Below are 21,954 nucleotides of genomic sequence, written 5' to 3' on the forward strand. Positions count from 1 at the left end.
TTATTTAAAGCAGACGGATGATGATCTCAGGCGGTTTCGTTAATAAAATTAAAACTCCTTCATGACAGCAATGTGGATTTCTTATCTCTACCTTCAGGTTATGACACTCACATATATTGTCTTACCAGTTAAACACTGAGCTGTAACTCCATCCAGAAAAAATTATTCTACATGGTGGTTTGATATAAAAATATTGATTAAAGATGCTTTAATGTAACTGTTCCCACTCATACTGCAGCTTCTCTGTCATTCTTCTGTTGTATTCAAAACAGAGCTGATGCTACTGATGGAGGAAATTATAACAAAATAACTCCCCAATTAAGTCCTGACCAAAAAAAATGGGTGAACGTGCAGAAATGGAAATGAAAAATGAATATTTAAAGAGGATATATACTATATATATATATCAGTATGTAGTGTATCTACTTTAAAGAGTCCTCTCCTGATGATGTTCAGGTGTTTATCAGTATGTAGTGTATCTACTTTAAAGAGTCCTCTCCTGATGATGTTCAGGTGTATATCAGTATGTAGTGTCTCTACTTTAAAGAGTCCTCTCCTGCTGATGTTCAGGTGTATATCAGTATGTAGTGTCTCTACTTTAAAGAGTCCTCTCCTGCTGATGTTCAGGTGTATATCAGTATGTAGTGTCTCTACTTTAAAGAGTCCTCTCCTGCTGATGTTCAGGTGAATATCAGTATGTAGTGTCTCTACTTTAAAGAGTCCTCTCCTGCTGATGTGCAGGTGTATATCAGTATGTAGTGTCTCTACTTTAAAGAGTCCTCTCCTGCTGATGTTCAGGTGTATATCAGTATGTAGTGTCTCTACTTTAAAGAGTCCTCTCCTGCTGATGTTCAGGTGTATATCAGTCTGTAGTGTCTCTAGTTTAAAGAGTCCTCTCCTGCTGATGTTCAGGTGTATATCAGTATGTAGTGTCTCTACTTTAAAGAGTCCTCTCCTGCTGATGTTCAGGTGTATATCAGTATGTAGTGTCTCTACTTTAAAGAGTCCTCTCCTGCTGATGTTCAGGTGTATATCAGTATGTAGTGTATCTACTTTAAAGAGTCCTCTCCTGCTGATGTTAATGATCAGTATGTAGTGTCTCTACTTTAAAGAGTCCTCTCCTGCTGATGTTAATGTGTATATCAGTATGTAGCGTCTCTACTTTAAAGAGTCCTCTCCTGCTGATGTTCAGGTGTATATCAGTATGTAGTGTCTCTACTTTAAAGAGTCCTCTCCTGCTGATGTTCAGGTGTAGATCAGTATGTAGTGTCTCTACTTTAAAGAGTCCTCTCCTGCTGATGTTCAGGTGTAGATCAGTAGATGTCCCGCCTCTTAGCACATACAATGTGTTGCAACGCTAGCCAATAGGAGTGTGAGTTTTACATAATGATGTGACTATGTATATGAACTTTAGGATTTTAGCTGTTGCAGACCATTTACATGCACAAAAACCTATAGAATACACTACAGGAAAGGGACCACCCCAAAAAGCAATACCGTAGTTTAATTGACTTTGAAATACATTGAAAGTAACGAGCAAGGATTTTTTTTAATGGATGTTAATGGTTTTTAAACACAGATGGCAAGACAAGGAAAACAAAACACAGAGTTGTTCAAATCAAAATTTATTTAATTTTTTTAAAGGGGTGCTCTGAATTCACAAGTTGCAGCTACAGTACATAACTCCTCTCACATCAATAGTTTTTTAAGCTATTTTCGTAAAACAGTCCCACTATCTCTTTTCAGATATTTCCTCAAAAAAAGTCCAAGCTAACAAAGAAAAAAAAAAAGACTGATGCATCAAATGTGATATATTTATATGAATGAAAAATCAGAACGCTATCAAAAATAACGCGGGGCAGGACGTGTTAGAGGTCGTGACGATGCTTGGAGCAAAAAGTGATATATGGTCAATCTCCAAAACGTCCACAAATTAAAAAGGTTTAGAAACAGAAACACGGCAAACAAAAATCACAAAACACTGGAGGAGTTTCAACCTCAAATGATGCATTAGAAAAACAAGCTGGATTTGAATGATGATTTGAAAATAAAGATTAAATGCTACAACATATGAACTGCTAAATAAATATCAACATGAAGGCCTTAATTCAAAATAAGAGGTCATCTTTTATTCTCGCAGTAAATGCATAGCAGTTTAAATAATAATCATCTTGAGGATTGCAGTGAACATGAAGGATATGATGATGATGATGATGATGATGATAATAAAAATACAACCTGTAAACACTGCCTGCTGACTTTTTCACACTTGTGGGTATCAGAAATAGATGTTTTTCACAAGGCACTGGAGACCAGATTTGGTTCACGGTCCACAGATCAAAATCAGTCCCAGCCACACACACACACACCTGTTGTTTTTGCAGCACTTCAAATGCAAGCTTTTGTCAGAAATATGAATAATAAAACGTCCTCAAAGCTGTTTAATTTCACTATAGCCTAATGCCGCATTCACATCATATCAGTATCAAACATAGACGTTATTTTCAGTGTATTTTTAAGTGTTATATTGGTTTTTTGCTAGCATGTACTTTTTTATTTTATTATGCTCAAAATGTTGTTAGCGAGATAGCTAAAGGTATCCCAAATGTTTAGCATCAACGCTAGTGTGAGATGACAAAAATCATTTTCTAACCAATTGGGTGGGGACCAACCCTCCAAACAATGACGTGTTTTCATTTGTAGTTACTAGCAATGCCAGGATCTAAATACACAATATTTAATCCACAATAAATAATGTTTGGATAAGTCGGTCAAATATTCATAGATGATGTCCAAGAAACATGGCGGCGCTTCGGTAATCGTAACAAAACGACATATTTCACATCAACTTAAGTCACATTTTGTCACCATCAAGGTGGTAGATGAAGCCAAACTAGGTGAGAAATGGTTAATATTAAGAATCAATTGGTAAAAAGACAAATGGGTTTGATATTGTGTAGTTTGATCGCAGTGTAAGACAATGTGAAAAGTCAGTCTCCATCCATTACTTTTCATTTAACATGACATGAACGGGACATTAGACGGCCATTTTTAAACCTGCGCTAGCTTCAAAACCTTTATTCCGCCTCATGCAAGTCAATGGGAATGCCTAAAAAAACCATAACACCCCCAGCCCCCAAAATCTGCACTGCCAACCCTGAATACATGTGTGAATACAAAGCAGCAAAATTATAAAGTGTCATGGTGGGGAGGGGGGGAGAGAGAGGGGACCCCACATGCAATTCATATTCTCATTCACATCTCCAGAATCCAGAGGAACTTGACACGGTTGAGCTTATCGTGTTTGTTATCGTTGTATTAGCTTGCATGTAGAAGGACTAACTTCAACAGGGGGAACATGGAATCCAAAAATGTGGCGCTAGCTAAATGCTAACCCTTGATTTGCGAAGATCTCACCCAATGTTAGGGCTAAAATTGTTAAAATTAGTCGAGTAGCATCTACTTCAGCAGTTTTTAAACAAGTATAGGCCCTATACAGATATTTACAGCACCTTTCAGATATATGTTGTTCACCCTCAGATGACAGGAAGCCCTCAAAGTTTAAGACTAAATAAACTACAAAATAAAACATCATGAAAGTAGTTTTATTTTTTTTGTATTGTTTGACTGAAGGTATATTCTCTCAGCCGCCCACTTAGTGTATTGTGCTATAGCAGAGTACTCAAAAATATTGTTAGCAAGATGGCTCAAGTTTTGCCAAATGTTTAGCATCAAGGCTAGTTTGAGATGACTCGACAAAAATCAAGAATTAGCTTGTAGTGCCTCAATAGTGTCTCAATAGTAGCGTTAACAGGGACTCCATATTGATGCTAAAGCGTTAGCAGGGTACTCATACTCAAGATAACGTTAGCAAAATGATATTTTTGCAATCTTTTTTAGCATCAAGGCTACTAATCGTGTGAGATGACTCGACAAAAATCAAGTGTTAGCATGGATTCTACAGCCTTGATGCTAACGTGTCCACATGGTAGTTAGCAAGAAGTTGGCTATTGCTCAGCTACCGTTTTATTCAACCATCACTCAAAATATTTTAGCTTGGAGCTTGATATGGCTCAACAATGTAAGATAAGGTATTAGCATTTCATCAGCAACCACTTAGCGTATTATGCTAAAGCGTTAGCAGAATACTCCTTCTCAAAATATTGCTGACAATTGTTTAGCATCGAGGCTAGTTTGAGATGACTCGACAAAAATCAAGTTTTAGCTTGTAGTGCTTCAATAGAGTAGCGTTAACAGGGACTCTATATTGATGCTAAAGCGTTAGCAGGGTACGCATACTCAAGATAACGTTAGCAAAATGATATTTTTGCAATCTTTTTTAGCATCAAGGCTAGTAATCGTGTGAGATGACTCGACAAAAATCAAGTGTTAGCTTAGTGTAAAATAAAGTGTTAGCATGGATTCTATAACCTTGATGCTAACGTGTCCACATGCTAGTTAGCAAGAAGTTGGCTATTGCTCAGCTATCATTTTATTCAACCAGAACTCGAGCAGAAGGAGCTAAATATGGCTCAACAATGTAAGATAAAGTGTTAGCATTTAAGCAGCAACCACTTAGCGTATTATGCTAAAGTGTTAGCAGAATACTCCTAATCAAAAATATTGCTAGCAAATGTTTAACATCAAGGCTAGTTTGAGATGACTCGACAAAAGTCAAGTGTTAGCTTAGTGTAAGATAAAGTCTTAGAGCTCAACAATTTACGTTTAAGTGATAATAACGTTATGATACAATTATGCTTTATTGTTAGCATGTAGCGAAGCTTCAACTTAAAGTAGTGTGAGCAAGAAGCTAAATAGCGCTACAGGCCTATGCTAAACATCGTTAGCATGGTGTAGCGAGGCTTTTGTAGTTATTTTGGTGTCCATGTTCCCATGCTGTCCTTACATACAAGGAATACAAATCACATCTTGTTTTTTTAGCTTACTGTGTGCTGCTAAAAGTAGTTTCACAGCCAGTGTTACAGAGTTAAACATCCATGTCTTAAATGTACTTGGTGCGTGTTAGCGGAGAATCAACTATAGCCTACATCCACCACGAAAGGAGATGTTTGTTAGCTTTAAAGACAAATCATCTACAGTCTAAATGAATCACAGAGGGAAGCAGGTGGTTTTCTCTTCATGTCACGACTGTGAGTATCTGACAGTCTTTGGTTTACCAACCCTAAGAGAAGCTTAAATACAAGAACAAATCTACTTGGTAAAAACAAAATGATTTCATTCAGAAAGGAAAACAGCAACCATTGTGGATGTGATCGTCATTAGAATCTCACAGTTTAATCATCTTCACAATAAACCTCTACACACACATATAACAGCTTTATCAAACTTCATTAAACCCTGAGCAAAGAGGATTAAGACTTTCGATAACAAGTGAGAAAACAATAAGATTTGTGTACTCTGCATGCCTTTCCTAAATCTTTATATATATATATTTATCAATGATCCAGACAGATAGAAATAATCTGGCTTTTATAGTCTTCAGGGATAATCAATGTAATCTTTAAGGTAATGCCGTCAGCTGATATGAGTGTTAGCTTGAAGAAAAAGGGAGCTTTAATGATCATATTAAGGAATGTTTCTTATATTTATTCCATCATTTCAAAAGATATGCCTGCTTTTAAACCTCACAATCATCTCCTACATTGGTTCAATTGAAGATAACCCAAACACCTCAGGGAAATTAGAGACTAATCCATATTTTTTTTAATCAAATGTAAAACTTTTCCTCTGTCAAATTGGGTGTTTCCTGCACGTCGCCTAGCTTCGTGTCATAGTGATATAAAACAATGGCTTTTTCTACCCGAGGTAAACGAGAACGTGTTTAAAACACATGTAATAAAAAGCATTAAAACAAACATGTCAAGAGGTTGAGGTCATGTGACTGAATGCAGCAGGAGGTTGAGGTCATGTGACTTAATGCAGCAAGAGGTTGAGGTCATGTGACTTAATGTAGCAGGAGGTTGAGGTCATGTGACTTAATACAGCAGGAGGTTGAGGTCATGTGACTTAATGTAGCAGGAGGTTGAGGTCATGTGACTTAATGTAGCAGGAGGTTGAGGTCATGTGACTTAATGTAGCAGGAGGTTGAGGTCATGTGACTTAATGTAGCAGGAGGTTGAGGTCATGTGACTTAATTTAGCAGGAGGTTGAGGTCATGTGACTTAATGTAGCAGGAGGTTGAGGTCATGTGACTTAATGTAGCAGGAGGTTGAGGTCATGTGACTTAATGTAGCAGGAGGTTGAGGTCATGTGACTTAATGTAGCAGGAGGTTGAGGTCATGTGACTTAATGTAGCAGGAGGTTGAGGTCATGTGACTTAATGTAGCAGGAGGTTGAGGTCATGTGACTTAATGTAGCAGGAGGTTGAGGTCATGTGACTTAATACAGCAGGAGGTTGAGGTCATGTGACTTAATGTAGCAGGAGGTTGAGATCATGTGACTTAATGTAGCAGGAGGTTGAGGTCATGTGACTTAATGTAGCAGGAGGTTGAGGTCATGTGACTTAATGTAGCAGGAGGTTGAGGTCATGTGGTGACTTAATGTAGCAGGAGGTTGAGGTCATGTGACTTAATGCAGAGCCTCACTAATCCCTGAATGATGGAGTGTAAACTGCTGAGGGGACAGAAAGGTTATCCTGACGACAGATGGCAGCAGAGAGGAAGAGGAGGAGGAGGAAGAGTAGGAGGACGAAGATGGAGGACGGAGGAGGAGGAAGATGGAGGAGGATGGAAGATGGCGGATGGAAGATGGAGGATGGAGGTTGGAAGATGGAGGTTCAAAGATGGAGGTTGGAAGATGGAGGATGGAAGATGGAGGTTCAAAGATGGAGGTTCAAAGATGGAGGATGGAGGTTCAAAGATGGAGGTTCAAAGATGGAGGTTCAAAGATGGAGGTTGGGACAGTTTTTAAGAAAAGAAAAAAGGAATGATCTGCGGTTTTGACATCTTGGTTGAATTGAGTGGGAAAGGAGATTTGTGACATGTTTACACTTTAAAAATTGAAACTATTGACTTCATGGAACGTAATGAAAGCTAACAGATGTAGCATCCATGCTAGAGGAGTGTCCTACTGTTGTGTGTGTGACGAGGCGTTAGCTTTGGGTCAATCCACTATATTAAGAGTTAGCTTTGTTCCTGCTAGCACTCGAAAGATAAAAGTGTCGGCATACCCAGCCACCGCTTAGATCATTACTCAAAATATTGTTAGCAAGATGGCTACAGTTTGGCCACATGTTTAGCATCAAGGCTAGCGTGAGATGACTCGACAAAAACCACGTGCATGCTTCACGGTTATTGACGAATTGTGAGAAAGCAGAGCTAGAATAGTGTGTTAAACTCCCCCATGTACTTTTGCAGCTTCAAAACCATGACATCACAATATTCAAAGTCTAAGAGGATATGTAGTCTGATGTTGAGATGTTTCCCCCGATCCTAGACAAGATATTGATGAATATAGCATTCTCAAAATGTAAATGAAATGTGTTTTTGGGTGCTGAAACATTCCTCACCCTCCTGCTGCTCGTCAGCCAACAGGAACACTCATCACTGCTTTCTAACAAATGAATCTGCAGCACTACAGTACCCATAATGCAACAGTGTTCAGATTTGATAAGCAGTGTTGAAATTTGGAAAATGTACACATATTTAACATATCCACAATTAACCTTATCTGTAACAACCCTTGGACATTTAGGAAACTAGATTTTTGAACAATTGTATATTCCAAAAGTTGTATTAATTTAGAAAGTAATCTTCAGGTAAGCCTTATTATAAAGACCACCCAACACGCCATGCTTTGTAAACCAACGGGGTGCATCTTTGTAATTAAAGCAAAACTGTGTCATTCATAGAAGCAGAAAACATTTGAAACGTAGAATTTGATTCAACACATTGACTGCATTTGCTCGTGTAGCTTCTGTTAGCTTATTTAAACACGTCGTCTTTAACGACAGGAAACCATGAGCAAAAGTCACATATTTTCGCTTTAATGCAAAGTGGGAACATCACGAGACAAAACTATCCGAGGAACATTTTGGATTTGAAACCAAACGATGAGGTGCAAGTTAGATCCGTTTGCTGCCTTTAAAGAAATGCATTTGTGTTTTTATATAACAACAAAACTTGTAGTAGTTATTATAAAAGTGATTTTCATATTAGTTGGAAAACGTCAACTGAGCTGTAAACTTGTCTTTGTGTATGCTACAACAATCCTTACTTAAATGATCCATATGCATTTCATCTTTCAGCAGTAAATTAATTTATGAGAACACAACTGAGGTACATGTTAAAAAAAGACAACGATATGTGGTGTGGAGAACGGAGGTGCTATGGTCCCCAAAGAGACAAGAACAAAGTGAGGCTGACGGTAGAGTCTGAACACATGCCTCTTCTTGCATAGATTGAATCTGCAGGACATCGAAAACAAAGACATGCCATAAATGTAAGGCTTTTGATAATGTGTGTGTGACTGAGCTCGATGCAGTCTTAGGAAATCGTTGATATGAGGAAATGATATTCTCAAGATCAGAAGAAGTAGATGATGAATGTCTTAATGCAACTCAAACTAAACTCCTCTCAGGGGAAGCCGCTATATGTTGAAATGTGTTTATGTGCAGAGCATGACGAGTGAGAGTTCAGCACAGAACCACATCCCATACTGACGCTACAGGAAGAATATCTCCTGATATCCTTCATTTTGTTTGTAGCCTAAGCTCACCTTATTGCTCTGACACCCGCCCTGAGTTCACCCCCCCCCCCCCTCCCTCCTCCCTCCTCCCTCTCCTGACAAACATTTGACCCCAAGTGACCCTTCAACACTGCGGCGTCTCGACTTCAACGTTCACTGCCAGCAATGCAGCTGCAGATTCTCCAGTGTCATCAAACAGAGATCCACGAGGCATCTCTCAGTAGCAAGACCTGCCCCTCTGCACCGAGGAGACGTGCAGGTGATAGATTTTAGTGTTCTCTCAGAGGTCTGTTTCTCGTGGTAAATATGTGAACTTAACAGAGCTGCTGTGATTTCAACAAATTGATAATTGTATCGTAGAAAAAAGACCGAGAAGAAATCCAAACGCTTGCATCCGAAAACATAACATTTTGCAGGTTTCAGTCGTTCTTAATCGACTGAGATGTCTTCCAGATATGACCATTACATCAATTCATCAATTAATAAAGTCAAATCCTTTGAGTTTTATCGATTAAGGGTTTCTTTAGTAGAGAACCTTAATGTTTCCTCGTACAGGGCTGTCCTTTTATGTCCCTATCATGGCTTCACGATATCTTTTAGACACTGTTAGACTCATACAGTACTTCATACATTTAGCAGAAACACAAAATGAAAAGCTAGCATGGACTTCCCAATAAAATAACAAATAAAGTTTGTAGTATTATCATATCATGTAAAGACCAAGAGGACATTTCAAAGCTTGTACTGGGGTTTCAGTTTGTCCAAAAACAGAACATTTCGTAGTGTTTCTTAAATCCACCAAGATGTCTCACAATGGGTTTATGTTTCCATACCGGGCTGCATCTCATCCCATCATGGCTTCACAACACTACTTAGACACTGAGTGTGTATTTCTTTTCTTTTTCAAGTGAATTTCAACAGCCATTCAAACTAAAAAGCTAGCATGGACTTTAGCTGCCATGCATACAAGTCAAAACACTGAAAATGAAGACGGTTTTTCTACAACTGAGGTAATCTCTTATCAATATCAGTGCCACAAACTCCCACTCCAACGTAGGAGTGTTCCCAAAAGCTTTTTAAAATTAAAGTATTCCCAATTACATGAGAGCAGTTTTTAAATAAGGGAGGGGGGGGGGGGGGTTCACCATGCATACGGAGCGAGAACTAATTAGCCGGGGTTGTACAAGTGTGGGATTGAAAATGGGATTTGCAGATTTACAAACGGATGGAGAACATGCGGGATGGGAAGCTACACACATGGTGAAGAGTCACATTAACAGGTTAACAAAGTGAAATGTATCTCTCACAATAACTCCAACCGCCCACCTTCGATTCCTAATCCTTCCTGGTGTGATTATTGAATATCGGATGGGGGGGGGAGAGGAAACAGAAATCTTTAAAATAAATACAACCTGTCTCTCACACTCTGTAACAGGCCGGTCAGAAGAGACACAGTAGCAGTGAGAGGTCAGGAAACGTCTCTCCAGTGGAAGCTCCTCCCACTTTTTTTTTTGACTCTCAGTGAAGCAGAACATGACCTCTCTCTAGTGTTGTAAAATGTAGACGGACGCAGTAAGATCCAAAGAAGAAAAATCATCAGTAGTAGAGCTGGATCGACGGCGAGAGAGAGAGATCCACTTCAGGCAGAAGATATTTTTGTTTTTTTGTTTTAAAGTGTGCGGAAAGATGCCCAGGAGTTGTGGGAGAAAGAGCAGGCAGTCCTGGTGTACTACAGTACGATGGTGGAGGGGAAATGTCGAAATGTGTTAAAGTCAAAACTAGTGCCTTTTTGCAGAAGTAGTCGAAGTAGCGTTAGTAGCTGAAGTGTGCGGCTTTGAGCGAGCAAAAATAATAATGGTGAAAACGGATATCAATCAGCCTTGGGATTGTCCGCGAGGGGTTGAACGTCCGGTTGAACTTCCGGCATGCGGCTGCGTCGATAAAGACGGAATCCTTTCCTGCATAGCAACACGAACCAGTAGACCTGCGGCGCCAGGATGCACGCGTTCCCCAGGTTGGTGAGCAGCGGCAGGTGGAAGGGGACGCTGTACAGAGGGAGGTCGTAGTGGCGCCCGTACACCCAGTACATGTAGGGGAAGAGGGCGATGCGGCACATGAAGAAGGTCAGGAGAACCATGCCGCCATTTGCCTTGTGCAGCCAGCAGTCCTGGAGGCCCAGCTGGAGGAGACGAGAGAGGAGGAGACAAGAGAGGAGGAGACAAGAGAGGAGGAGACAGAGAGAGAGGAGACGAGAGAGGAGGAGACAAGAGAGGAGGAGACGAGAGAGGAGGAGACGAGAGAGGAGGAGACAGAGAGAGGAGGAGACAAGAGAGGAGGAGACAGAGAGAGAGGAGGAGACAAGAGAGGAGGAGACGAGAGAGGAGGAGACGAGAGAGGAGGAGATGGAGAGAGAGGAGACGAGAGAGGAGGAGATGGAGAGGAGGAGACAGAGAGAGGGGAAACAAGAGAGGAGGAGATGGAGAGAGAGGAGACGAGAGAGGAGGAGACAAGAGAGGAGGAGACAAGAGAGAGGAGGAGACAGAGAGAGAGGAGACAAGAGAGAGAGGAGACAGAGAGAGAGGAGACGAGAGAGGAGGAGATGGAGAGAGAAGAGATAAGAGAGGAGGAGACAAGAGAGGAGACGAGAGAGGAGGAGATGGAGAGAGAGGAGACGAGAGAGGAGGAGATGGAGAGAGGAGGAGACGAGAGAGGAGACAAGAGAGGAGGAGACAAGAGAGGAGGAGATGGAGAGAGAGGAGGAGACAAGAGAGGAGGAGACAGAGAGAGAGGAGACGAGAGAGGAGGAGACAAGAGAGGAGGAGACGAGAGAGGAGGAGATGGAGAGAGAGGAGGAGGAGACAAGAGAGGAGGAGAAAAGAGAGGAGGAGATGGGGAGAGAGGAGGAGACAAGAGAGGAGACAAGAGAGAGAGGAGACAAGAGGAGGAGACAGAGGAGGAGACACAGGAGGAGACACAGGAAGAGACAGAGGAGACAAGAGAGAGAGGAGATCCAGAGGAGGAGACGAGAGAGAGAGGAGACAAGAGGAGGAGACAGAGAGGAGGAGACAAGAGAGGAAGAGACACAGATGAGGAGACAAGAGAGGAAGAGACGAGAGAGGAGACGAGAGGAGGAAACAGAGAGGAGGAGACGAGAGAGGAGGAAACAGAGAGGAGGAAACAGAGAGGAGGAGACAGAGAGGAGGAGACAAGAGAGGAAGAGACACAGATGAGGAGACAAGAGAGGAAGAGACGAGAGAGGAGACGAGAGGAGGAAACAGAGAGGAGGAGACGAGAGAGGAGGAAACAGAGAGGAGGAAACAGAGAGGAGGAAACAGAGAGGAGGAGAGAGGGGAATTTAAAAATAAAGTTAGACGGGTCCTTCTTCTTCTACTGATCTAAAGCAGCTCAGAACAGAGATGATATATTCAATAGAGATAACTAGGTATATATTCTTTCACTGTTGATATGTACTTATTGTTCTGTTCTGTTTGTTTTTGTAACGTTTATACATAAATATTTGCTGTTTATGTCATTTTGTATTTGATTGCAATAGATGAGAACACCTGCCGGGCGAAAATGACGGCCCCGCCCACTTTTGGGGGAAAACAACGCTGTCATTTGAACAGCGGTCAATACACGTTCTGAAGTTTTTGTCAATCCGATCAGAAATGTAAGAAAACCGTGGATTGTCTGATCTTCAAAGAGCCCGGTTACGATGGCCAGACAGGCAAACAATTACATTACATCATGGTTACATTCAAATCAGTAGGCGAGGCCGTCATTTCGCCGGCTGTTACTCTCATGAGCGAGGCGGAAAATAATAGTTTCTATCATGCCAAAAGCTGCCGTGTTGTTTGTTGCACCTCAAACATTAAAACAAATCCAGAGTTATGTGCTTCTGTACTTCCTCTAAGAAGAAAGGATCTCTGTGGCTTCAGGCTTGATCGCCATTCAAATGACAGCGTTGGTTTCCCCCAAAAGTGGGCGGGGCCATAAAGTGACGTAGATGTTACTCTCATCTATGGACATCGATCGCCTACTGCTTTATTTAGCCATATATCGAGCTCGATCGTCGATTTCCAATTATTTAATGTAATGTTTGCCTGTCTGGCCATCGTGATCGGGTACTTCGAAGATCCTAAAATCCACGGTTTTCTTACATTTCTGATCGGATTGGCAAAAACTTCAGAATTGGAATTGTCCGCCATTCAAACGACAGCTTTGTTTTCCCCCAAAAGTGGGCGGAGCCGTCATTTTTGCCCAGAAGTGACGCATGTGTAACTCTCATCTATGCTTGTCTACGTGCTGCTGGGACAAAGGAATTCCCCAAACTGGGATGAATACACGAATATCTTATCTTGTGTATTTGTGTAGGCCACAAGTTAGCATGGCTAGTGTTCCCTTGAGAGGAGAGGGAGCAGGAAGTGGTCAAATGCTGACTCATTCCTGGGTTTTAGGACTTGTGTCTGCACCACTATATGATTTCTAGCATGCCATATTAGCATGCTCACCTTCATTAGCTAAAGCTGAGACAAAACACAGTCTCATGGTGTCGTAAAATCTGTTGGATTAGTTCATAAAACTCTCCTTTTTTAAAATAAAAACCTAAAAGATATTTGACCTCAGGGACTTAGTTATGAGATCTTAATGTCTGTGCCTTTTTGTAGCTTCTTCTTCTTTACTATTCTGTCATGCCAAACAGACCAAAACAAATGTGATGTTCTCCCGTTATATGATGCAGGAGCCACGGCTGCTCCACACTGAGATCGATAGGAATCAGCAGTAAAAGTGTCTGATGGTGCTGATGCAGGCCAAAGGAGGGAGACGAGCAGCGACAGCTCTTTCTCTCTGCCCAGCAGATGTCAGCAGAGACTTTGAAGCCATCGAGTCTATTCTTAGAGGAAGGCTTCACTGAAACACACTGACAGGAAGTCATGTGGCTGAAGCTAATGAAGGCATTACTGCTGTTAATGGGTAATCAGATTACATTTTTTTTTAAAAGGTGGATATCTAGAAGGTTTCACTTAAAATCTAAAAAGATGATGTAGTGTTTGTTGTAAAGGATCAGCTGTTCTCTCTTCTCTGTCAGCTGTTCTGTAGGATAATACTTTAAGGGTTAATCTATACGCCTACTGCCTGAATCTGATTTATGAGATCTTAATTTGTATTTATTTTGTACATGTGGCCCTAATCATGTCAAAATCCAGACTATTTTTTCTTTTTCTCTCAACTTTCATAATTGAAATGCTCCTTTTTTTGTAATTTTAATGTATTTTCTAAATTCTGACTTTTCGAAAAAATGACGCTGCTGTCGGCTTTGCGTGGTGATGAACATCTGGCTCGAGGGGCCCCCAGTGAATGTTTGCCCAGGGCCCCCACCGACTCTAGGATCGCCACTGGCTGTTAATCAGATTACTGTTAAAAATTTTTTTTTTAAATTCTATTTATTATCAAATTTCTGACTATTTTAACAAAAATCTACATTTTTTGAATTTCTTTTGACTTTTTTCAAAATTCAATTTTTCTTTTGATTATTTTTTCCAGAAATCTTACGTTTTTCAAATTCCTGACTTTTTAGATAATTCTCCCTTTTTTTTTCCAAAGTCTGATATTTTATCAAAATGTGACTACTTTTTTAAACTTTGAAAATAAATCTGACTTTCTACAAATTCTGAGTGGATCAGCTGTTCTCTCTTCTCTGTACGCTGTTCTGTTCTCTAATACTTTCAGAGTGAATCTCTACTGACTGAATCTGCTTCACGGCTTCCACTTTCTTTGCTTCATTTGTTCTTTTTTCATTCAGCAGGTGAACCTACACGTTCATAATATAGTGTGTGTGAGCTTAATTGTGTGTGTTGAACTAAAACGGAGCACTTTCAGTCAGCTCAGATTTTATTCATGCTTTTTTTTAAACTGTAGTATGTGCTCATTAGGGTGGTCCTTAAAATTGAAAGTGGGAAAGTCTAAGCTCCAACCCCCAGAATTAATTATTAATGCCACGGTGCTGCAACTGAGGCTACACTTCAAGGTCAATGGGGGGGGGTAAATGTTGTTGGAATTTCAATCAAATTCACCAGGAGAGTTTTCTTGACTCTCATAATGAATTCCGGTGGTTGGAGCTTAAAATAAATGAATTTGAAAATGTACATGGCTCTAAGGACCACCCTTGGGCTCATGTGTTTCAGTGTTAGGCTACTGCCTGAACATTCTTCATGAAAGGCAGGTTTTCCTATCAATAAAACATTTTTTTTAAATCTTAAATATCTTTGTTTCTTATTTTCTAAGGTCACATTGTTCTGTTGTCTTACTACACCTCAGTAAAAACATCTTATTGATATTTCTTTCTCTTGCGTTTGATATTGAGATAATCCCAACATGTTGATACTCAGGAACTGGTCACATGACTGATATGTGTTTCTGTTGTTGAGCAGTGCATCTTAAATTATTGATGAAATGGAGGTCACTGCACATCACCTGAGCAGTATTTGGATTTCCATTGATTTCTACCGCAACAACAGTACACTTCCCACGTTGTCTGCATGCATGCAAGTTGTCTATTCTTGCACAGTTTACAACTTGTGGCCGTGTTAACACCCACAATTCTTAGTAACTCTTTTAAACAATTATTCTTATAAGACAAACGCAGCTTTTGATTTCTTTCTTTTCGGGGTAAAGAGCAATGGGTTTGAGTTTCCCTTTGATCCATGTGCAATAAAGCCGCTTGATTTGCACCGAAGCTCCACATTCCTGCACAGCTCAGCAGCTCTGTACTCTATACAATGGATTTATTTTCATTATTTGCTGTAACTGTTGTGATTAATGCCGAATGTCCTCTTGTGTTTCTGCCATTTTCTAACAATAAGCTCCTTTGAGATCCTTGGTCAGGGAAATATTGACTACCGTAATTTTCGGACTATAAGCCGCACCTGAATATAAGCCGCAGCAGCGACATACCACTCTCGGTTCCACTTTTACTTTTGCGCGCTACCTGTCTCACTCTTTTCCGGCCTCCAGCTTTTCCTGCTGGAACCCGCCGCTTAAAGGTGGGGGTCCGCGGACCGGCCATAGAGCCCATAGAGTTAAAGGTGTTGGCCGTTAGCTGTAAAAATCCATAGATTAGCCGCACCGTTATATAAACCGCAGCGTCGAAAAATAGGGAAAAAGGCGCGGCTTATAGTCCGAAAATTACGGTAGTTACTTCTCTAGATATTAAGTTAGTGTGAGCCGAGACATTTTGCAGATGACGTCAACCTGTTAAGCCCCGAGCCTGTTTTTCAGGTCTCAGGCTCGAACATGACATGCCCAGAACAAATGACTATATCTTCACTTCTAAAAAGGGCTACATGAATAATCTTTTTTCTCAAAGCAATGATAAACCTGTGAGTTGGATGTAGGGGAGTCAGAATCAATATAGATTTTTTAAAGTAAATTCAGATTGAACATAGTAGAACAATTTAAATTATTGTGTCCGTCCAAAACATTTTTTACTTCTGTGCTAAAAGTGTGTTAGCATTTTTTTGCTCAGGGCTCATTTCGACGCTTCTTGTGAGACTTGTGTTTTGTTTCTGTAAAAAACGGTTCATATCGTCAGTTAGCTGAGTTTCTTCCCGTTAAGTGAGTATGACACATTCATAGTTTATTACATTTTAAGAAGCCCTGAGACACAGTTTCGTGAAAAAAAGACAACGCCTGTTAAGAGAACAATAACACACTAACATTCCTGTGCTTACATAAATATTTGTATTATTTTTTTAAAAGACATTTTACTTACTGTTTATAAAATATATAAAAATGTATCTATATTCGTGATGAATAAAGTGTTCTGATGACAGGTGTGTGACTTCCCAGCATGCATCTGGTGTCAGCACGTGTGTGTTTTCTCACCTGGATCAGTATCTTCCCCATGGAGACGAAGGGTGTGCTGAGCTCTGTTAGAAACAAGCAGCCAATGAAGAAGTCTCCCTGTTCCCTTCTGAAGAACTGAGGAACACACACACACACACACACACACACAAACTGTGAGCAAACAAACATGAGCATGGAAAAAAATAACAAACAGACACAGCTGACGTTCAAGGACACTTTGTGGAACAGTCTCAGAGGCATTATGCCCAGACCGGATTCAATAGACATGAAGATATCAGGTTTGAAACACGTCTATCGAGGTTTCATTCTCGTACATTTGGAATAAAGGTGGCATACAAAATCTTATGCAACAGTTGTCATTAAATCCAGAAAGACTCCACAGTAGTCAGGTAGAAATAAAGGTGTGCTATTGTTAAACAGAACTGCAATTAGTTATAATTCCCCGTTTACCTGTTGTGTCATAATCCGGTTTATATAATTACAGCTGCTTAATATAAGAAGAAACAGACTTAACAATTTCAGGTTTAACTGCAATATGTATGGCTGGAAAAGAAACAGGATAATTACAGAAGACTTCTGTTGCATTTTGAAGTTAAACGAACCAATGTGGATCAAAATGAAAACGTTTAAAGAGGACAGACATCTTTTGCTCTTGGCTGGCGTTTGTCTTGTTAAGCACATCTATTCATTTTTAGTAAACACACATTTAGTTGAAGACGTGCTGATTGGGTGAGAGCGTCATTTTGAACCCCTGCACACTTGTAACTACTCCAAATCCAAATACAAGCGCCTCGTAAAGTCGACGCGGCCGTGTGATGTCCCAACTTTACGAGTTAAGGGAAGTCGCCCGGCAACAACCAACAACAGACTGGAGCACAATGGACTACTCCACTCGTGTCTCCAAAACAAAAGGCATGGCTTAGTCTATTTAAGACCGACAGGAAGGACCTTGTATTTGGTCCAGGAGGTCAGATGTTGGAACATCACAATCTAGTCTAGACACTCTCAAAGTAAATATGGAAAACTCCATAGTGTGATTTCTCATCAAATGAAAGTTTAGGAATATCTTACTAACAGATGATATAACTTTATGTCAACCACTGATTCTAATATTGATCAGATAAGCCATGAGCTAAAAAACCTGACATCAAATTATAAAATCGATCTCATGCAGGGTTACCAACAATATGTATTTCTAGAATAAAACACAGTGGCAGCTTCAGTGTTAATCCTAGAATTGTAACCTGAGAACGAGTTAAAACTAACCCTCCGCTAGTTTGCCTGAAGCCACCGAGGACAAAAGGTGTAATTCTGGTTTTTAACGTCTAAAGGCCCGGACACACCGAGCCGATTTCGGCCGTCGATAGATGTCTGGCCGTCGATGAGCGTCCCGTCGCCCTACTCAGATTCTTGTGTCCAGCACCGTCGTGTCTTTTCAGCCTTCCGCCGCCGATTCAACATGTTGGAGGCTGTCGGCAAAATAAATCATTCTGATAGGCTGTTCAGCTTAGCGAATCAGTGCATGAGAAGCGAAACGGAAGTGAAGAAGACACACACAGACGGCTATTATTTTTCATTTTCCAGTACCGCACTTAACATGTTTTCGATTACAAGTTGCTATGTGAAACAGTCTGTGATGGACGAGAGTGAAAATGGAACGCACGCTATTTGTTGTTTGTTTATATCACGCAGTCTGTTGTTCTTCTCTCGGTTATCACGCAGTCTGTTGTTCTTCTCTCGGTTATCACGCAGTCTGTTGTTCTTCTCTCGGTTATCACGCAGTCTGTTGTTCTTCTCTCGGCTATAAAGCAGTCTGTCTTCCGGTTGCCTTTTTGAATTAAGAAAACTCACTACCGCCGCCTGCTGGTAAGGAGAGTTATTGCCACTCACGCATGTGCAGTTCGTACGTGCTACTTGGCCGTCGGCTGAAGTCTTTGCGGTGTGACCCAGAGCGACTTTTTGGCCAAGACGCAGGAGACGTGAGGCGACACAACAGTCGGGTCCGTCGGGACGTGTTCTTTGGTGTCAGTTTGGTGTGTCAGGGCCTTAATGCTAACCAACTGTGTGAGCCATTTAATAGTCCATCGTTAGCCATGAGCTAATAAACCAGACAACAAAAGATAAAATCAATCTCATGTAGGGTTACCAACCATATGTATTTCTAGAATTAAAAAAACAGACGTTAATGGTTTTTGGTTCATTCTTATAAATGATAATATGGGGTTGGAGTAAATTATGATCTGTATACTTAGTGGAGGAAATAAGTATTTGATCCCTTGCAGATTTGGTAAGTTTGCCCACTTGCAAAGAAATGAACAGTCTATCACTCTAATGGTAGGTTTCTTTTAACAGTGAGAGTAAGAATATCAAAAAGAAGATTGAGAAATGGACATTGATTTGCATTTAACTTTGGGAAATAAGTATTTTGGAGTAAATTGTGATCTGTATATGACGTACTCGTAAATCTCTTTCCTTTCATTCTCTGGTTGTGTTGGTACATTGGCACCACCACAAAAGGGAAGTATCTTATTCTACCACAACTTCACCATGGGTAAAGAGAGCAAGCGTGAGTAAGTGTCCTGAACATAAGTAATGAATGAAGCTTTCAAATATTGACCAGTGGCTGCGCGCCGTGTGGTTAGAAATCCTAGAACAGGTGAGTCAGTGAGGACGGATAGAGAGACTGCAGACAAAAGATGAGAGCCGTCTGGTGGAGGATGAATAAAGCATGAGGCCTCGCCATCTGCCCGGGAAATAAAGACTGAGACCACAGAGGGGAACTTTACACCACCTAACAAACTACCTCACCTCACCTGCCGTGGACGAGTGATACCTTACGCTATGTTGATCTGACATGTGGTATAAGGCATAATTAAAGATGCCATATTCGGGTTTTAATCCCTTTCCTGCAGTGTGTTCTATACGTTGTAGTGCATGTAAATGGTCTGCAAAGGCAAAATTCCCTAAGTTCTGGGACATTGACTGCAACCACTACTATTTAGAAATATTTATGTCTATTTCACTTCAAATATTTATGTCTATTTCAAATACACTACATTTATATTTGTAAATTTAACGTTTTTAGACTGTAAGTGTAAATATGCACATTCACATTGTATCTCGTTGCACTGTCATCGCTACGACCTCTGCTTTTACAAATCTTATTTATCTATTTATTTATTTTATTTTTTACTGCAGTGAAAGTGGCCAAACAAATGTTGTTGTACTTTGTATGATGACGATAAAGATATATTCTATTCTATAGTGAAATCCCTATGGAACACTAACACTTCTATTGGCTAGCGCTCCAACACCTTGTACGTGATAAGAGATTAAGGGGCGGGACATCTCTAAGCTCTTGAACAATCACAACAGAGCCGTCCAGCTAACCAATCAGAGCAGACTGGGCTCTGGTGCTGCAGAAAATGACTAGGATAGCGCACTTTTAAACTGTGATCTCCCTGCATATTCTACTTGTCAAACACTGTCATACACTCCTGAAAAGCTGTTAACTTGGGTGTACTTTATCGATGCCAAGCAGAGAACAATCAGAGGTTTCTTCAATGGCAGCTTCACTCTTAATCCTATAATTGTAACCCGAGAACGAGTTAAAACTAACCCGCGTTGTAAGCCCCCCTCCCCTCCGCTAATTCGCCTGGAGCCACTGAGCACAATAGGTGTAATTGTGGTTGGTAGCGTCTAATGCTTACCATCTGTGTGAGGATTTATTTAAAAGTTCCCCGTTAGCCATAAGCTAAAAAAAGATCACATCAAAAATATAAAAGCAATCTTCTGTAACACAGCACACCTCTATAAATACGTGATTGTCATAATGACTGTACAATCATTAGAAACCTGTGTAAATATCAGGATGTAGAGACTGCACACTTTGCACATTGCTAGGTGAGCTTCAAGCCCATCTTATACAAAAAAGGACGGACAGGAAGTAAACACTAAAGGGAACAGCAGAAGAAAACACTAAAGGGAACAGCAGAAGAAGACCGACAGGAAGTAAACACTAAAGGGAACAGCAGAAGAAGACCGACAGGAAGTAAACACTGAAGGGAACAGCAGAAGACGACCGACAGGAAGTAAACACTGAAGGGAACAGCAGAAGAAGACTGACAGGAGGTAAACACTAAAGAGAACAGCAGAAGAAGACCGACAGGAAGTAAACACTGAAGGGAACAGCAGAAGACGACCGACAGGAAGTAAACACTAAAGGGAACAGCAGAAGAAGACCGACAGGAAGTAAACACTGAAGGGAACAGCAGAAGAAGACCGACAGGAAGTAAACACTGAAGGGAACAGCAGAAGATGACCGACAGGAAGTAAACACTAAAGGGAACAGCAGAAGAAGACGGACAGGAAGTAAACACTAAAGGGAACAGCAGAAGAAGACGGACAGGAAGTAAACACTAAAGGGAACAGCAGAAGAAGACAGACAGGAAGTAAACACCAAAGGGAACAGCAGAAGAAGATAGACAGGAAGTAAACACTAAAGGGAACAGCAGAAGAAGATAGACAGAAAGTAAACACTAAAGGGAACAGCAGAATTAGACCGACAGGAAGTAAACACCAAAGGGAACAGCAGAAGAAGACCGACAGGAAGTAAACACCAAAGGGAACAGAAGAAGAAGACCAACAGGAAGTAAACACTAAAGGGAACCGCAGAAGAAGACCAACAGGAAGTAAACACTAAAGGGAACAGCAGAAGAAAACCGACAGGAAGCAAACACTAAAGGGAACAGCAGAAGAAGACGGACAGGAAGTAAACACTAAAGGGAACAGCAGAAGAAGAGGGACAGGAAGTAAACACTAACAGGAACAGCAGAAGAAGACGGACAGGAAGTAAACACTAAAGGAAACAGCAGAAGAAGACGGACAGGAAGTAAACACTAAATCAATAGATCAATAAGGTCATTTTAAATCATTATAGTGAGTGAAGTCATTGGTTTATTTAGTACGTAGTCGTGTAATAAGCGGGATTATGTGTTTCTTTAATGAAATAAGAACACAGACAGGGCGATCAGGATCTCATGTTAGAACAAGAGGAGAGTCGGAGGGCGGGCGGTGAGTTTAGAGACAAGGCAAGATGACTGCAGCTGAATAATGAAGGGTAATTTGATCTCATATTGCCACTGCAAACAAAAGGGCCGGGTTTCAGCTGCACCTGGTCTGCTAACCTGAGATAATACATGGAGAGGAGAGTGGACCCCTGTAAACTCTACGCTACATAAATACTAAGTGTTGGAGCCATAATGTATTTTGTTTCTTTTGATTTGATCTGTAATGTAACATGCAGTTCTGTCATTGAACACAGGATGGAGCATTCACGTGAGTGTATATATGGACATTCTTTCATCGTCTGGAACACGCAAG

General features: G+C 40.7%; 1 protein-coding gene across 1 annotated transcript in view; it reads right to left on the minus strand.

Moving 5' to 3' along the window:
• Window positions 1-1,609: 1,609 nt before the first annotated feature.
• Window positions 1,610-21,954, minus strand: part of LOC307019062 (TLC domain-containing protein 3A-like) — a 43,463-nt gene continuing 23,118 nt past the window's right edge. Inside the window, exons 4-6 of the mRNA XM_079649681.1 lie at window positions 16,591-16,686; window positions 4,236-10,885; window positions 1,610-3,783 (exon numbers count right to left, since the gene is read on the minus strand). Coding sequence (XP_079505807.1) covers window positions 10,577-10,885; window positions 16,591-16,686 — 405 coding nt within the window. The 3' untranslated portion in view covers window positions 1,610-3,783; window positions 4,236-10,576. The remainder of the gene's footprint in view (window positions 3,784-4,235; window positions 10,886-16,590; window positions 16,687-21,954) is intronic.

The sequence above is a fragment of the Notothenia rossii genome, assembly GCF_949606895.1.
Source record: "Notothenia rossii genome assembly, chromosome: 9".
Classification (NCBI taxonomy): Eukaryota; Metazoa; Chordata; class Actinopteri; order Perciformes; family Nototheniidae; genus Notothenia; species Notothenia rossii.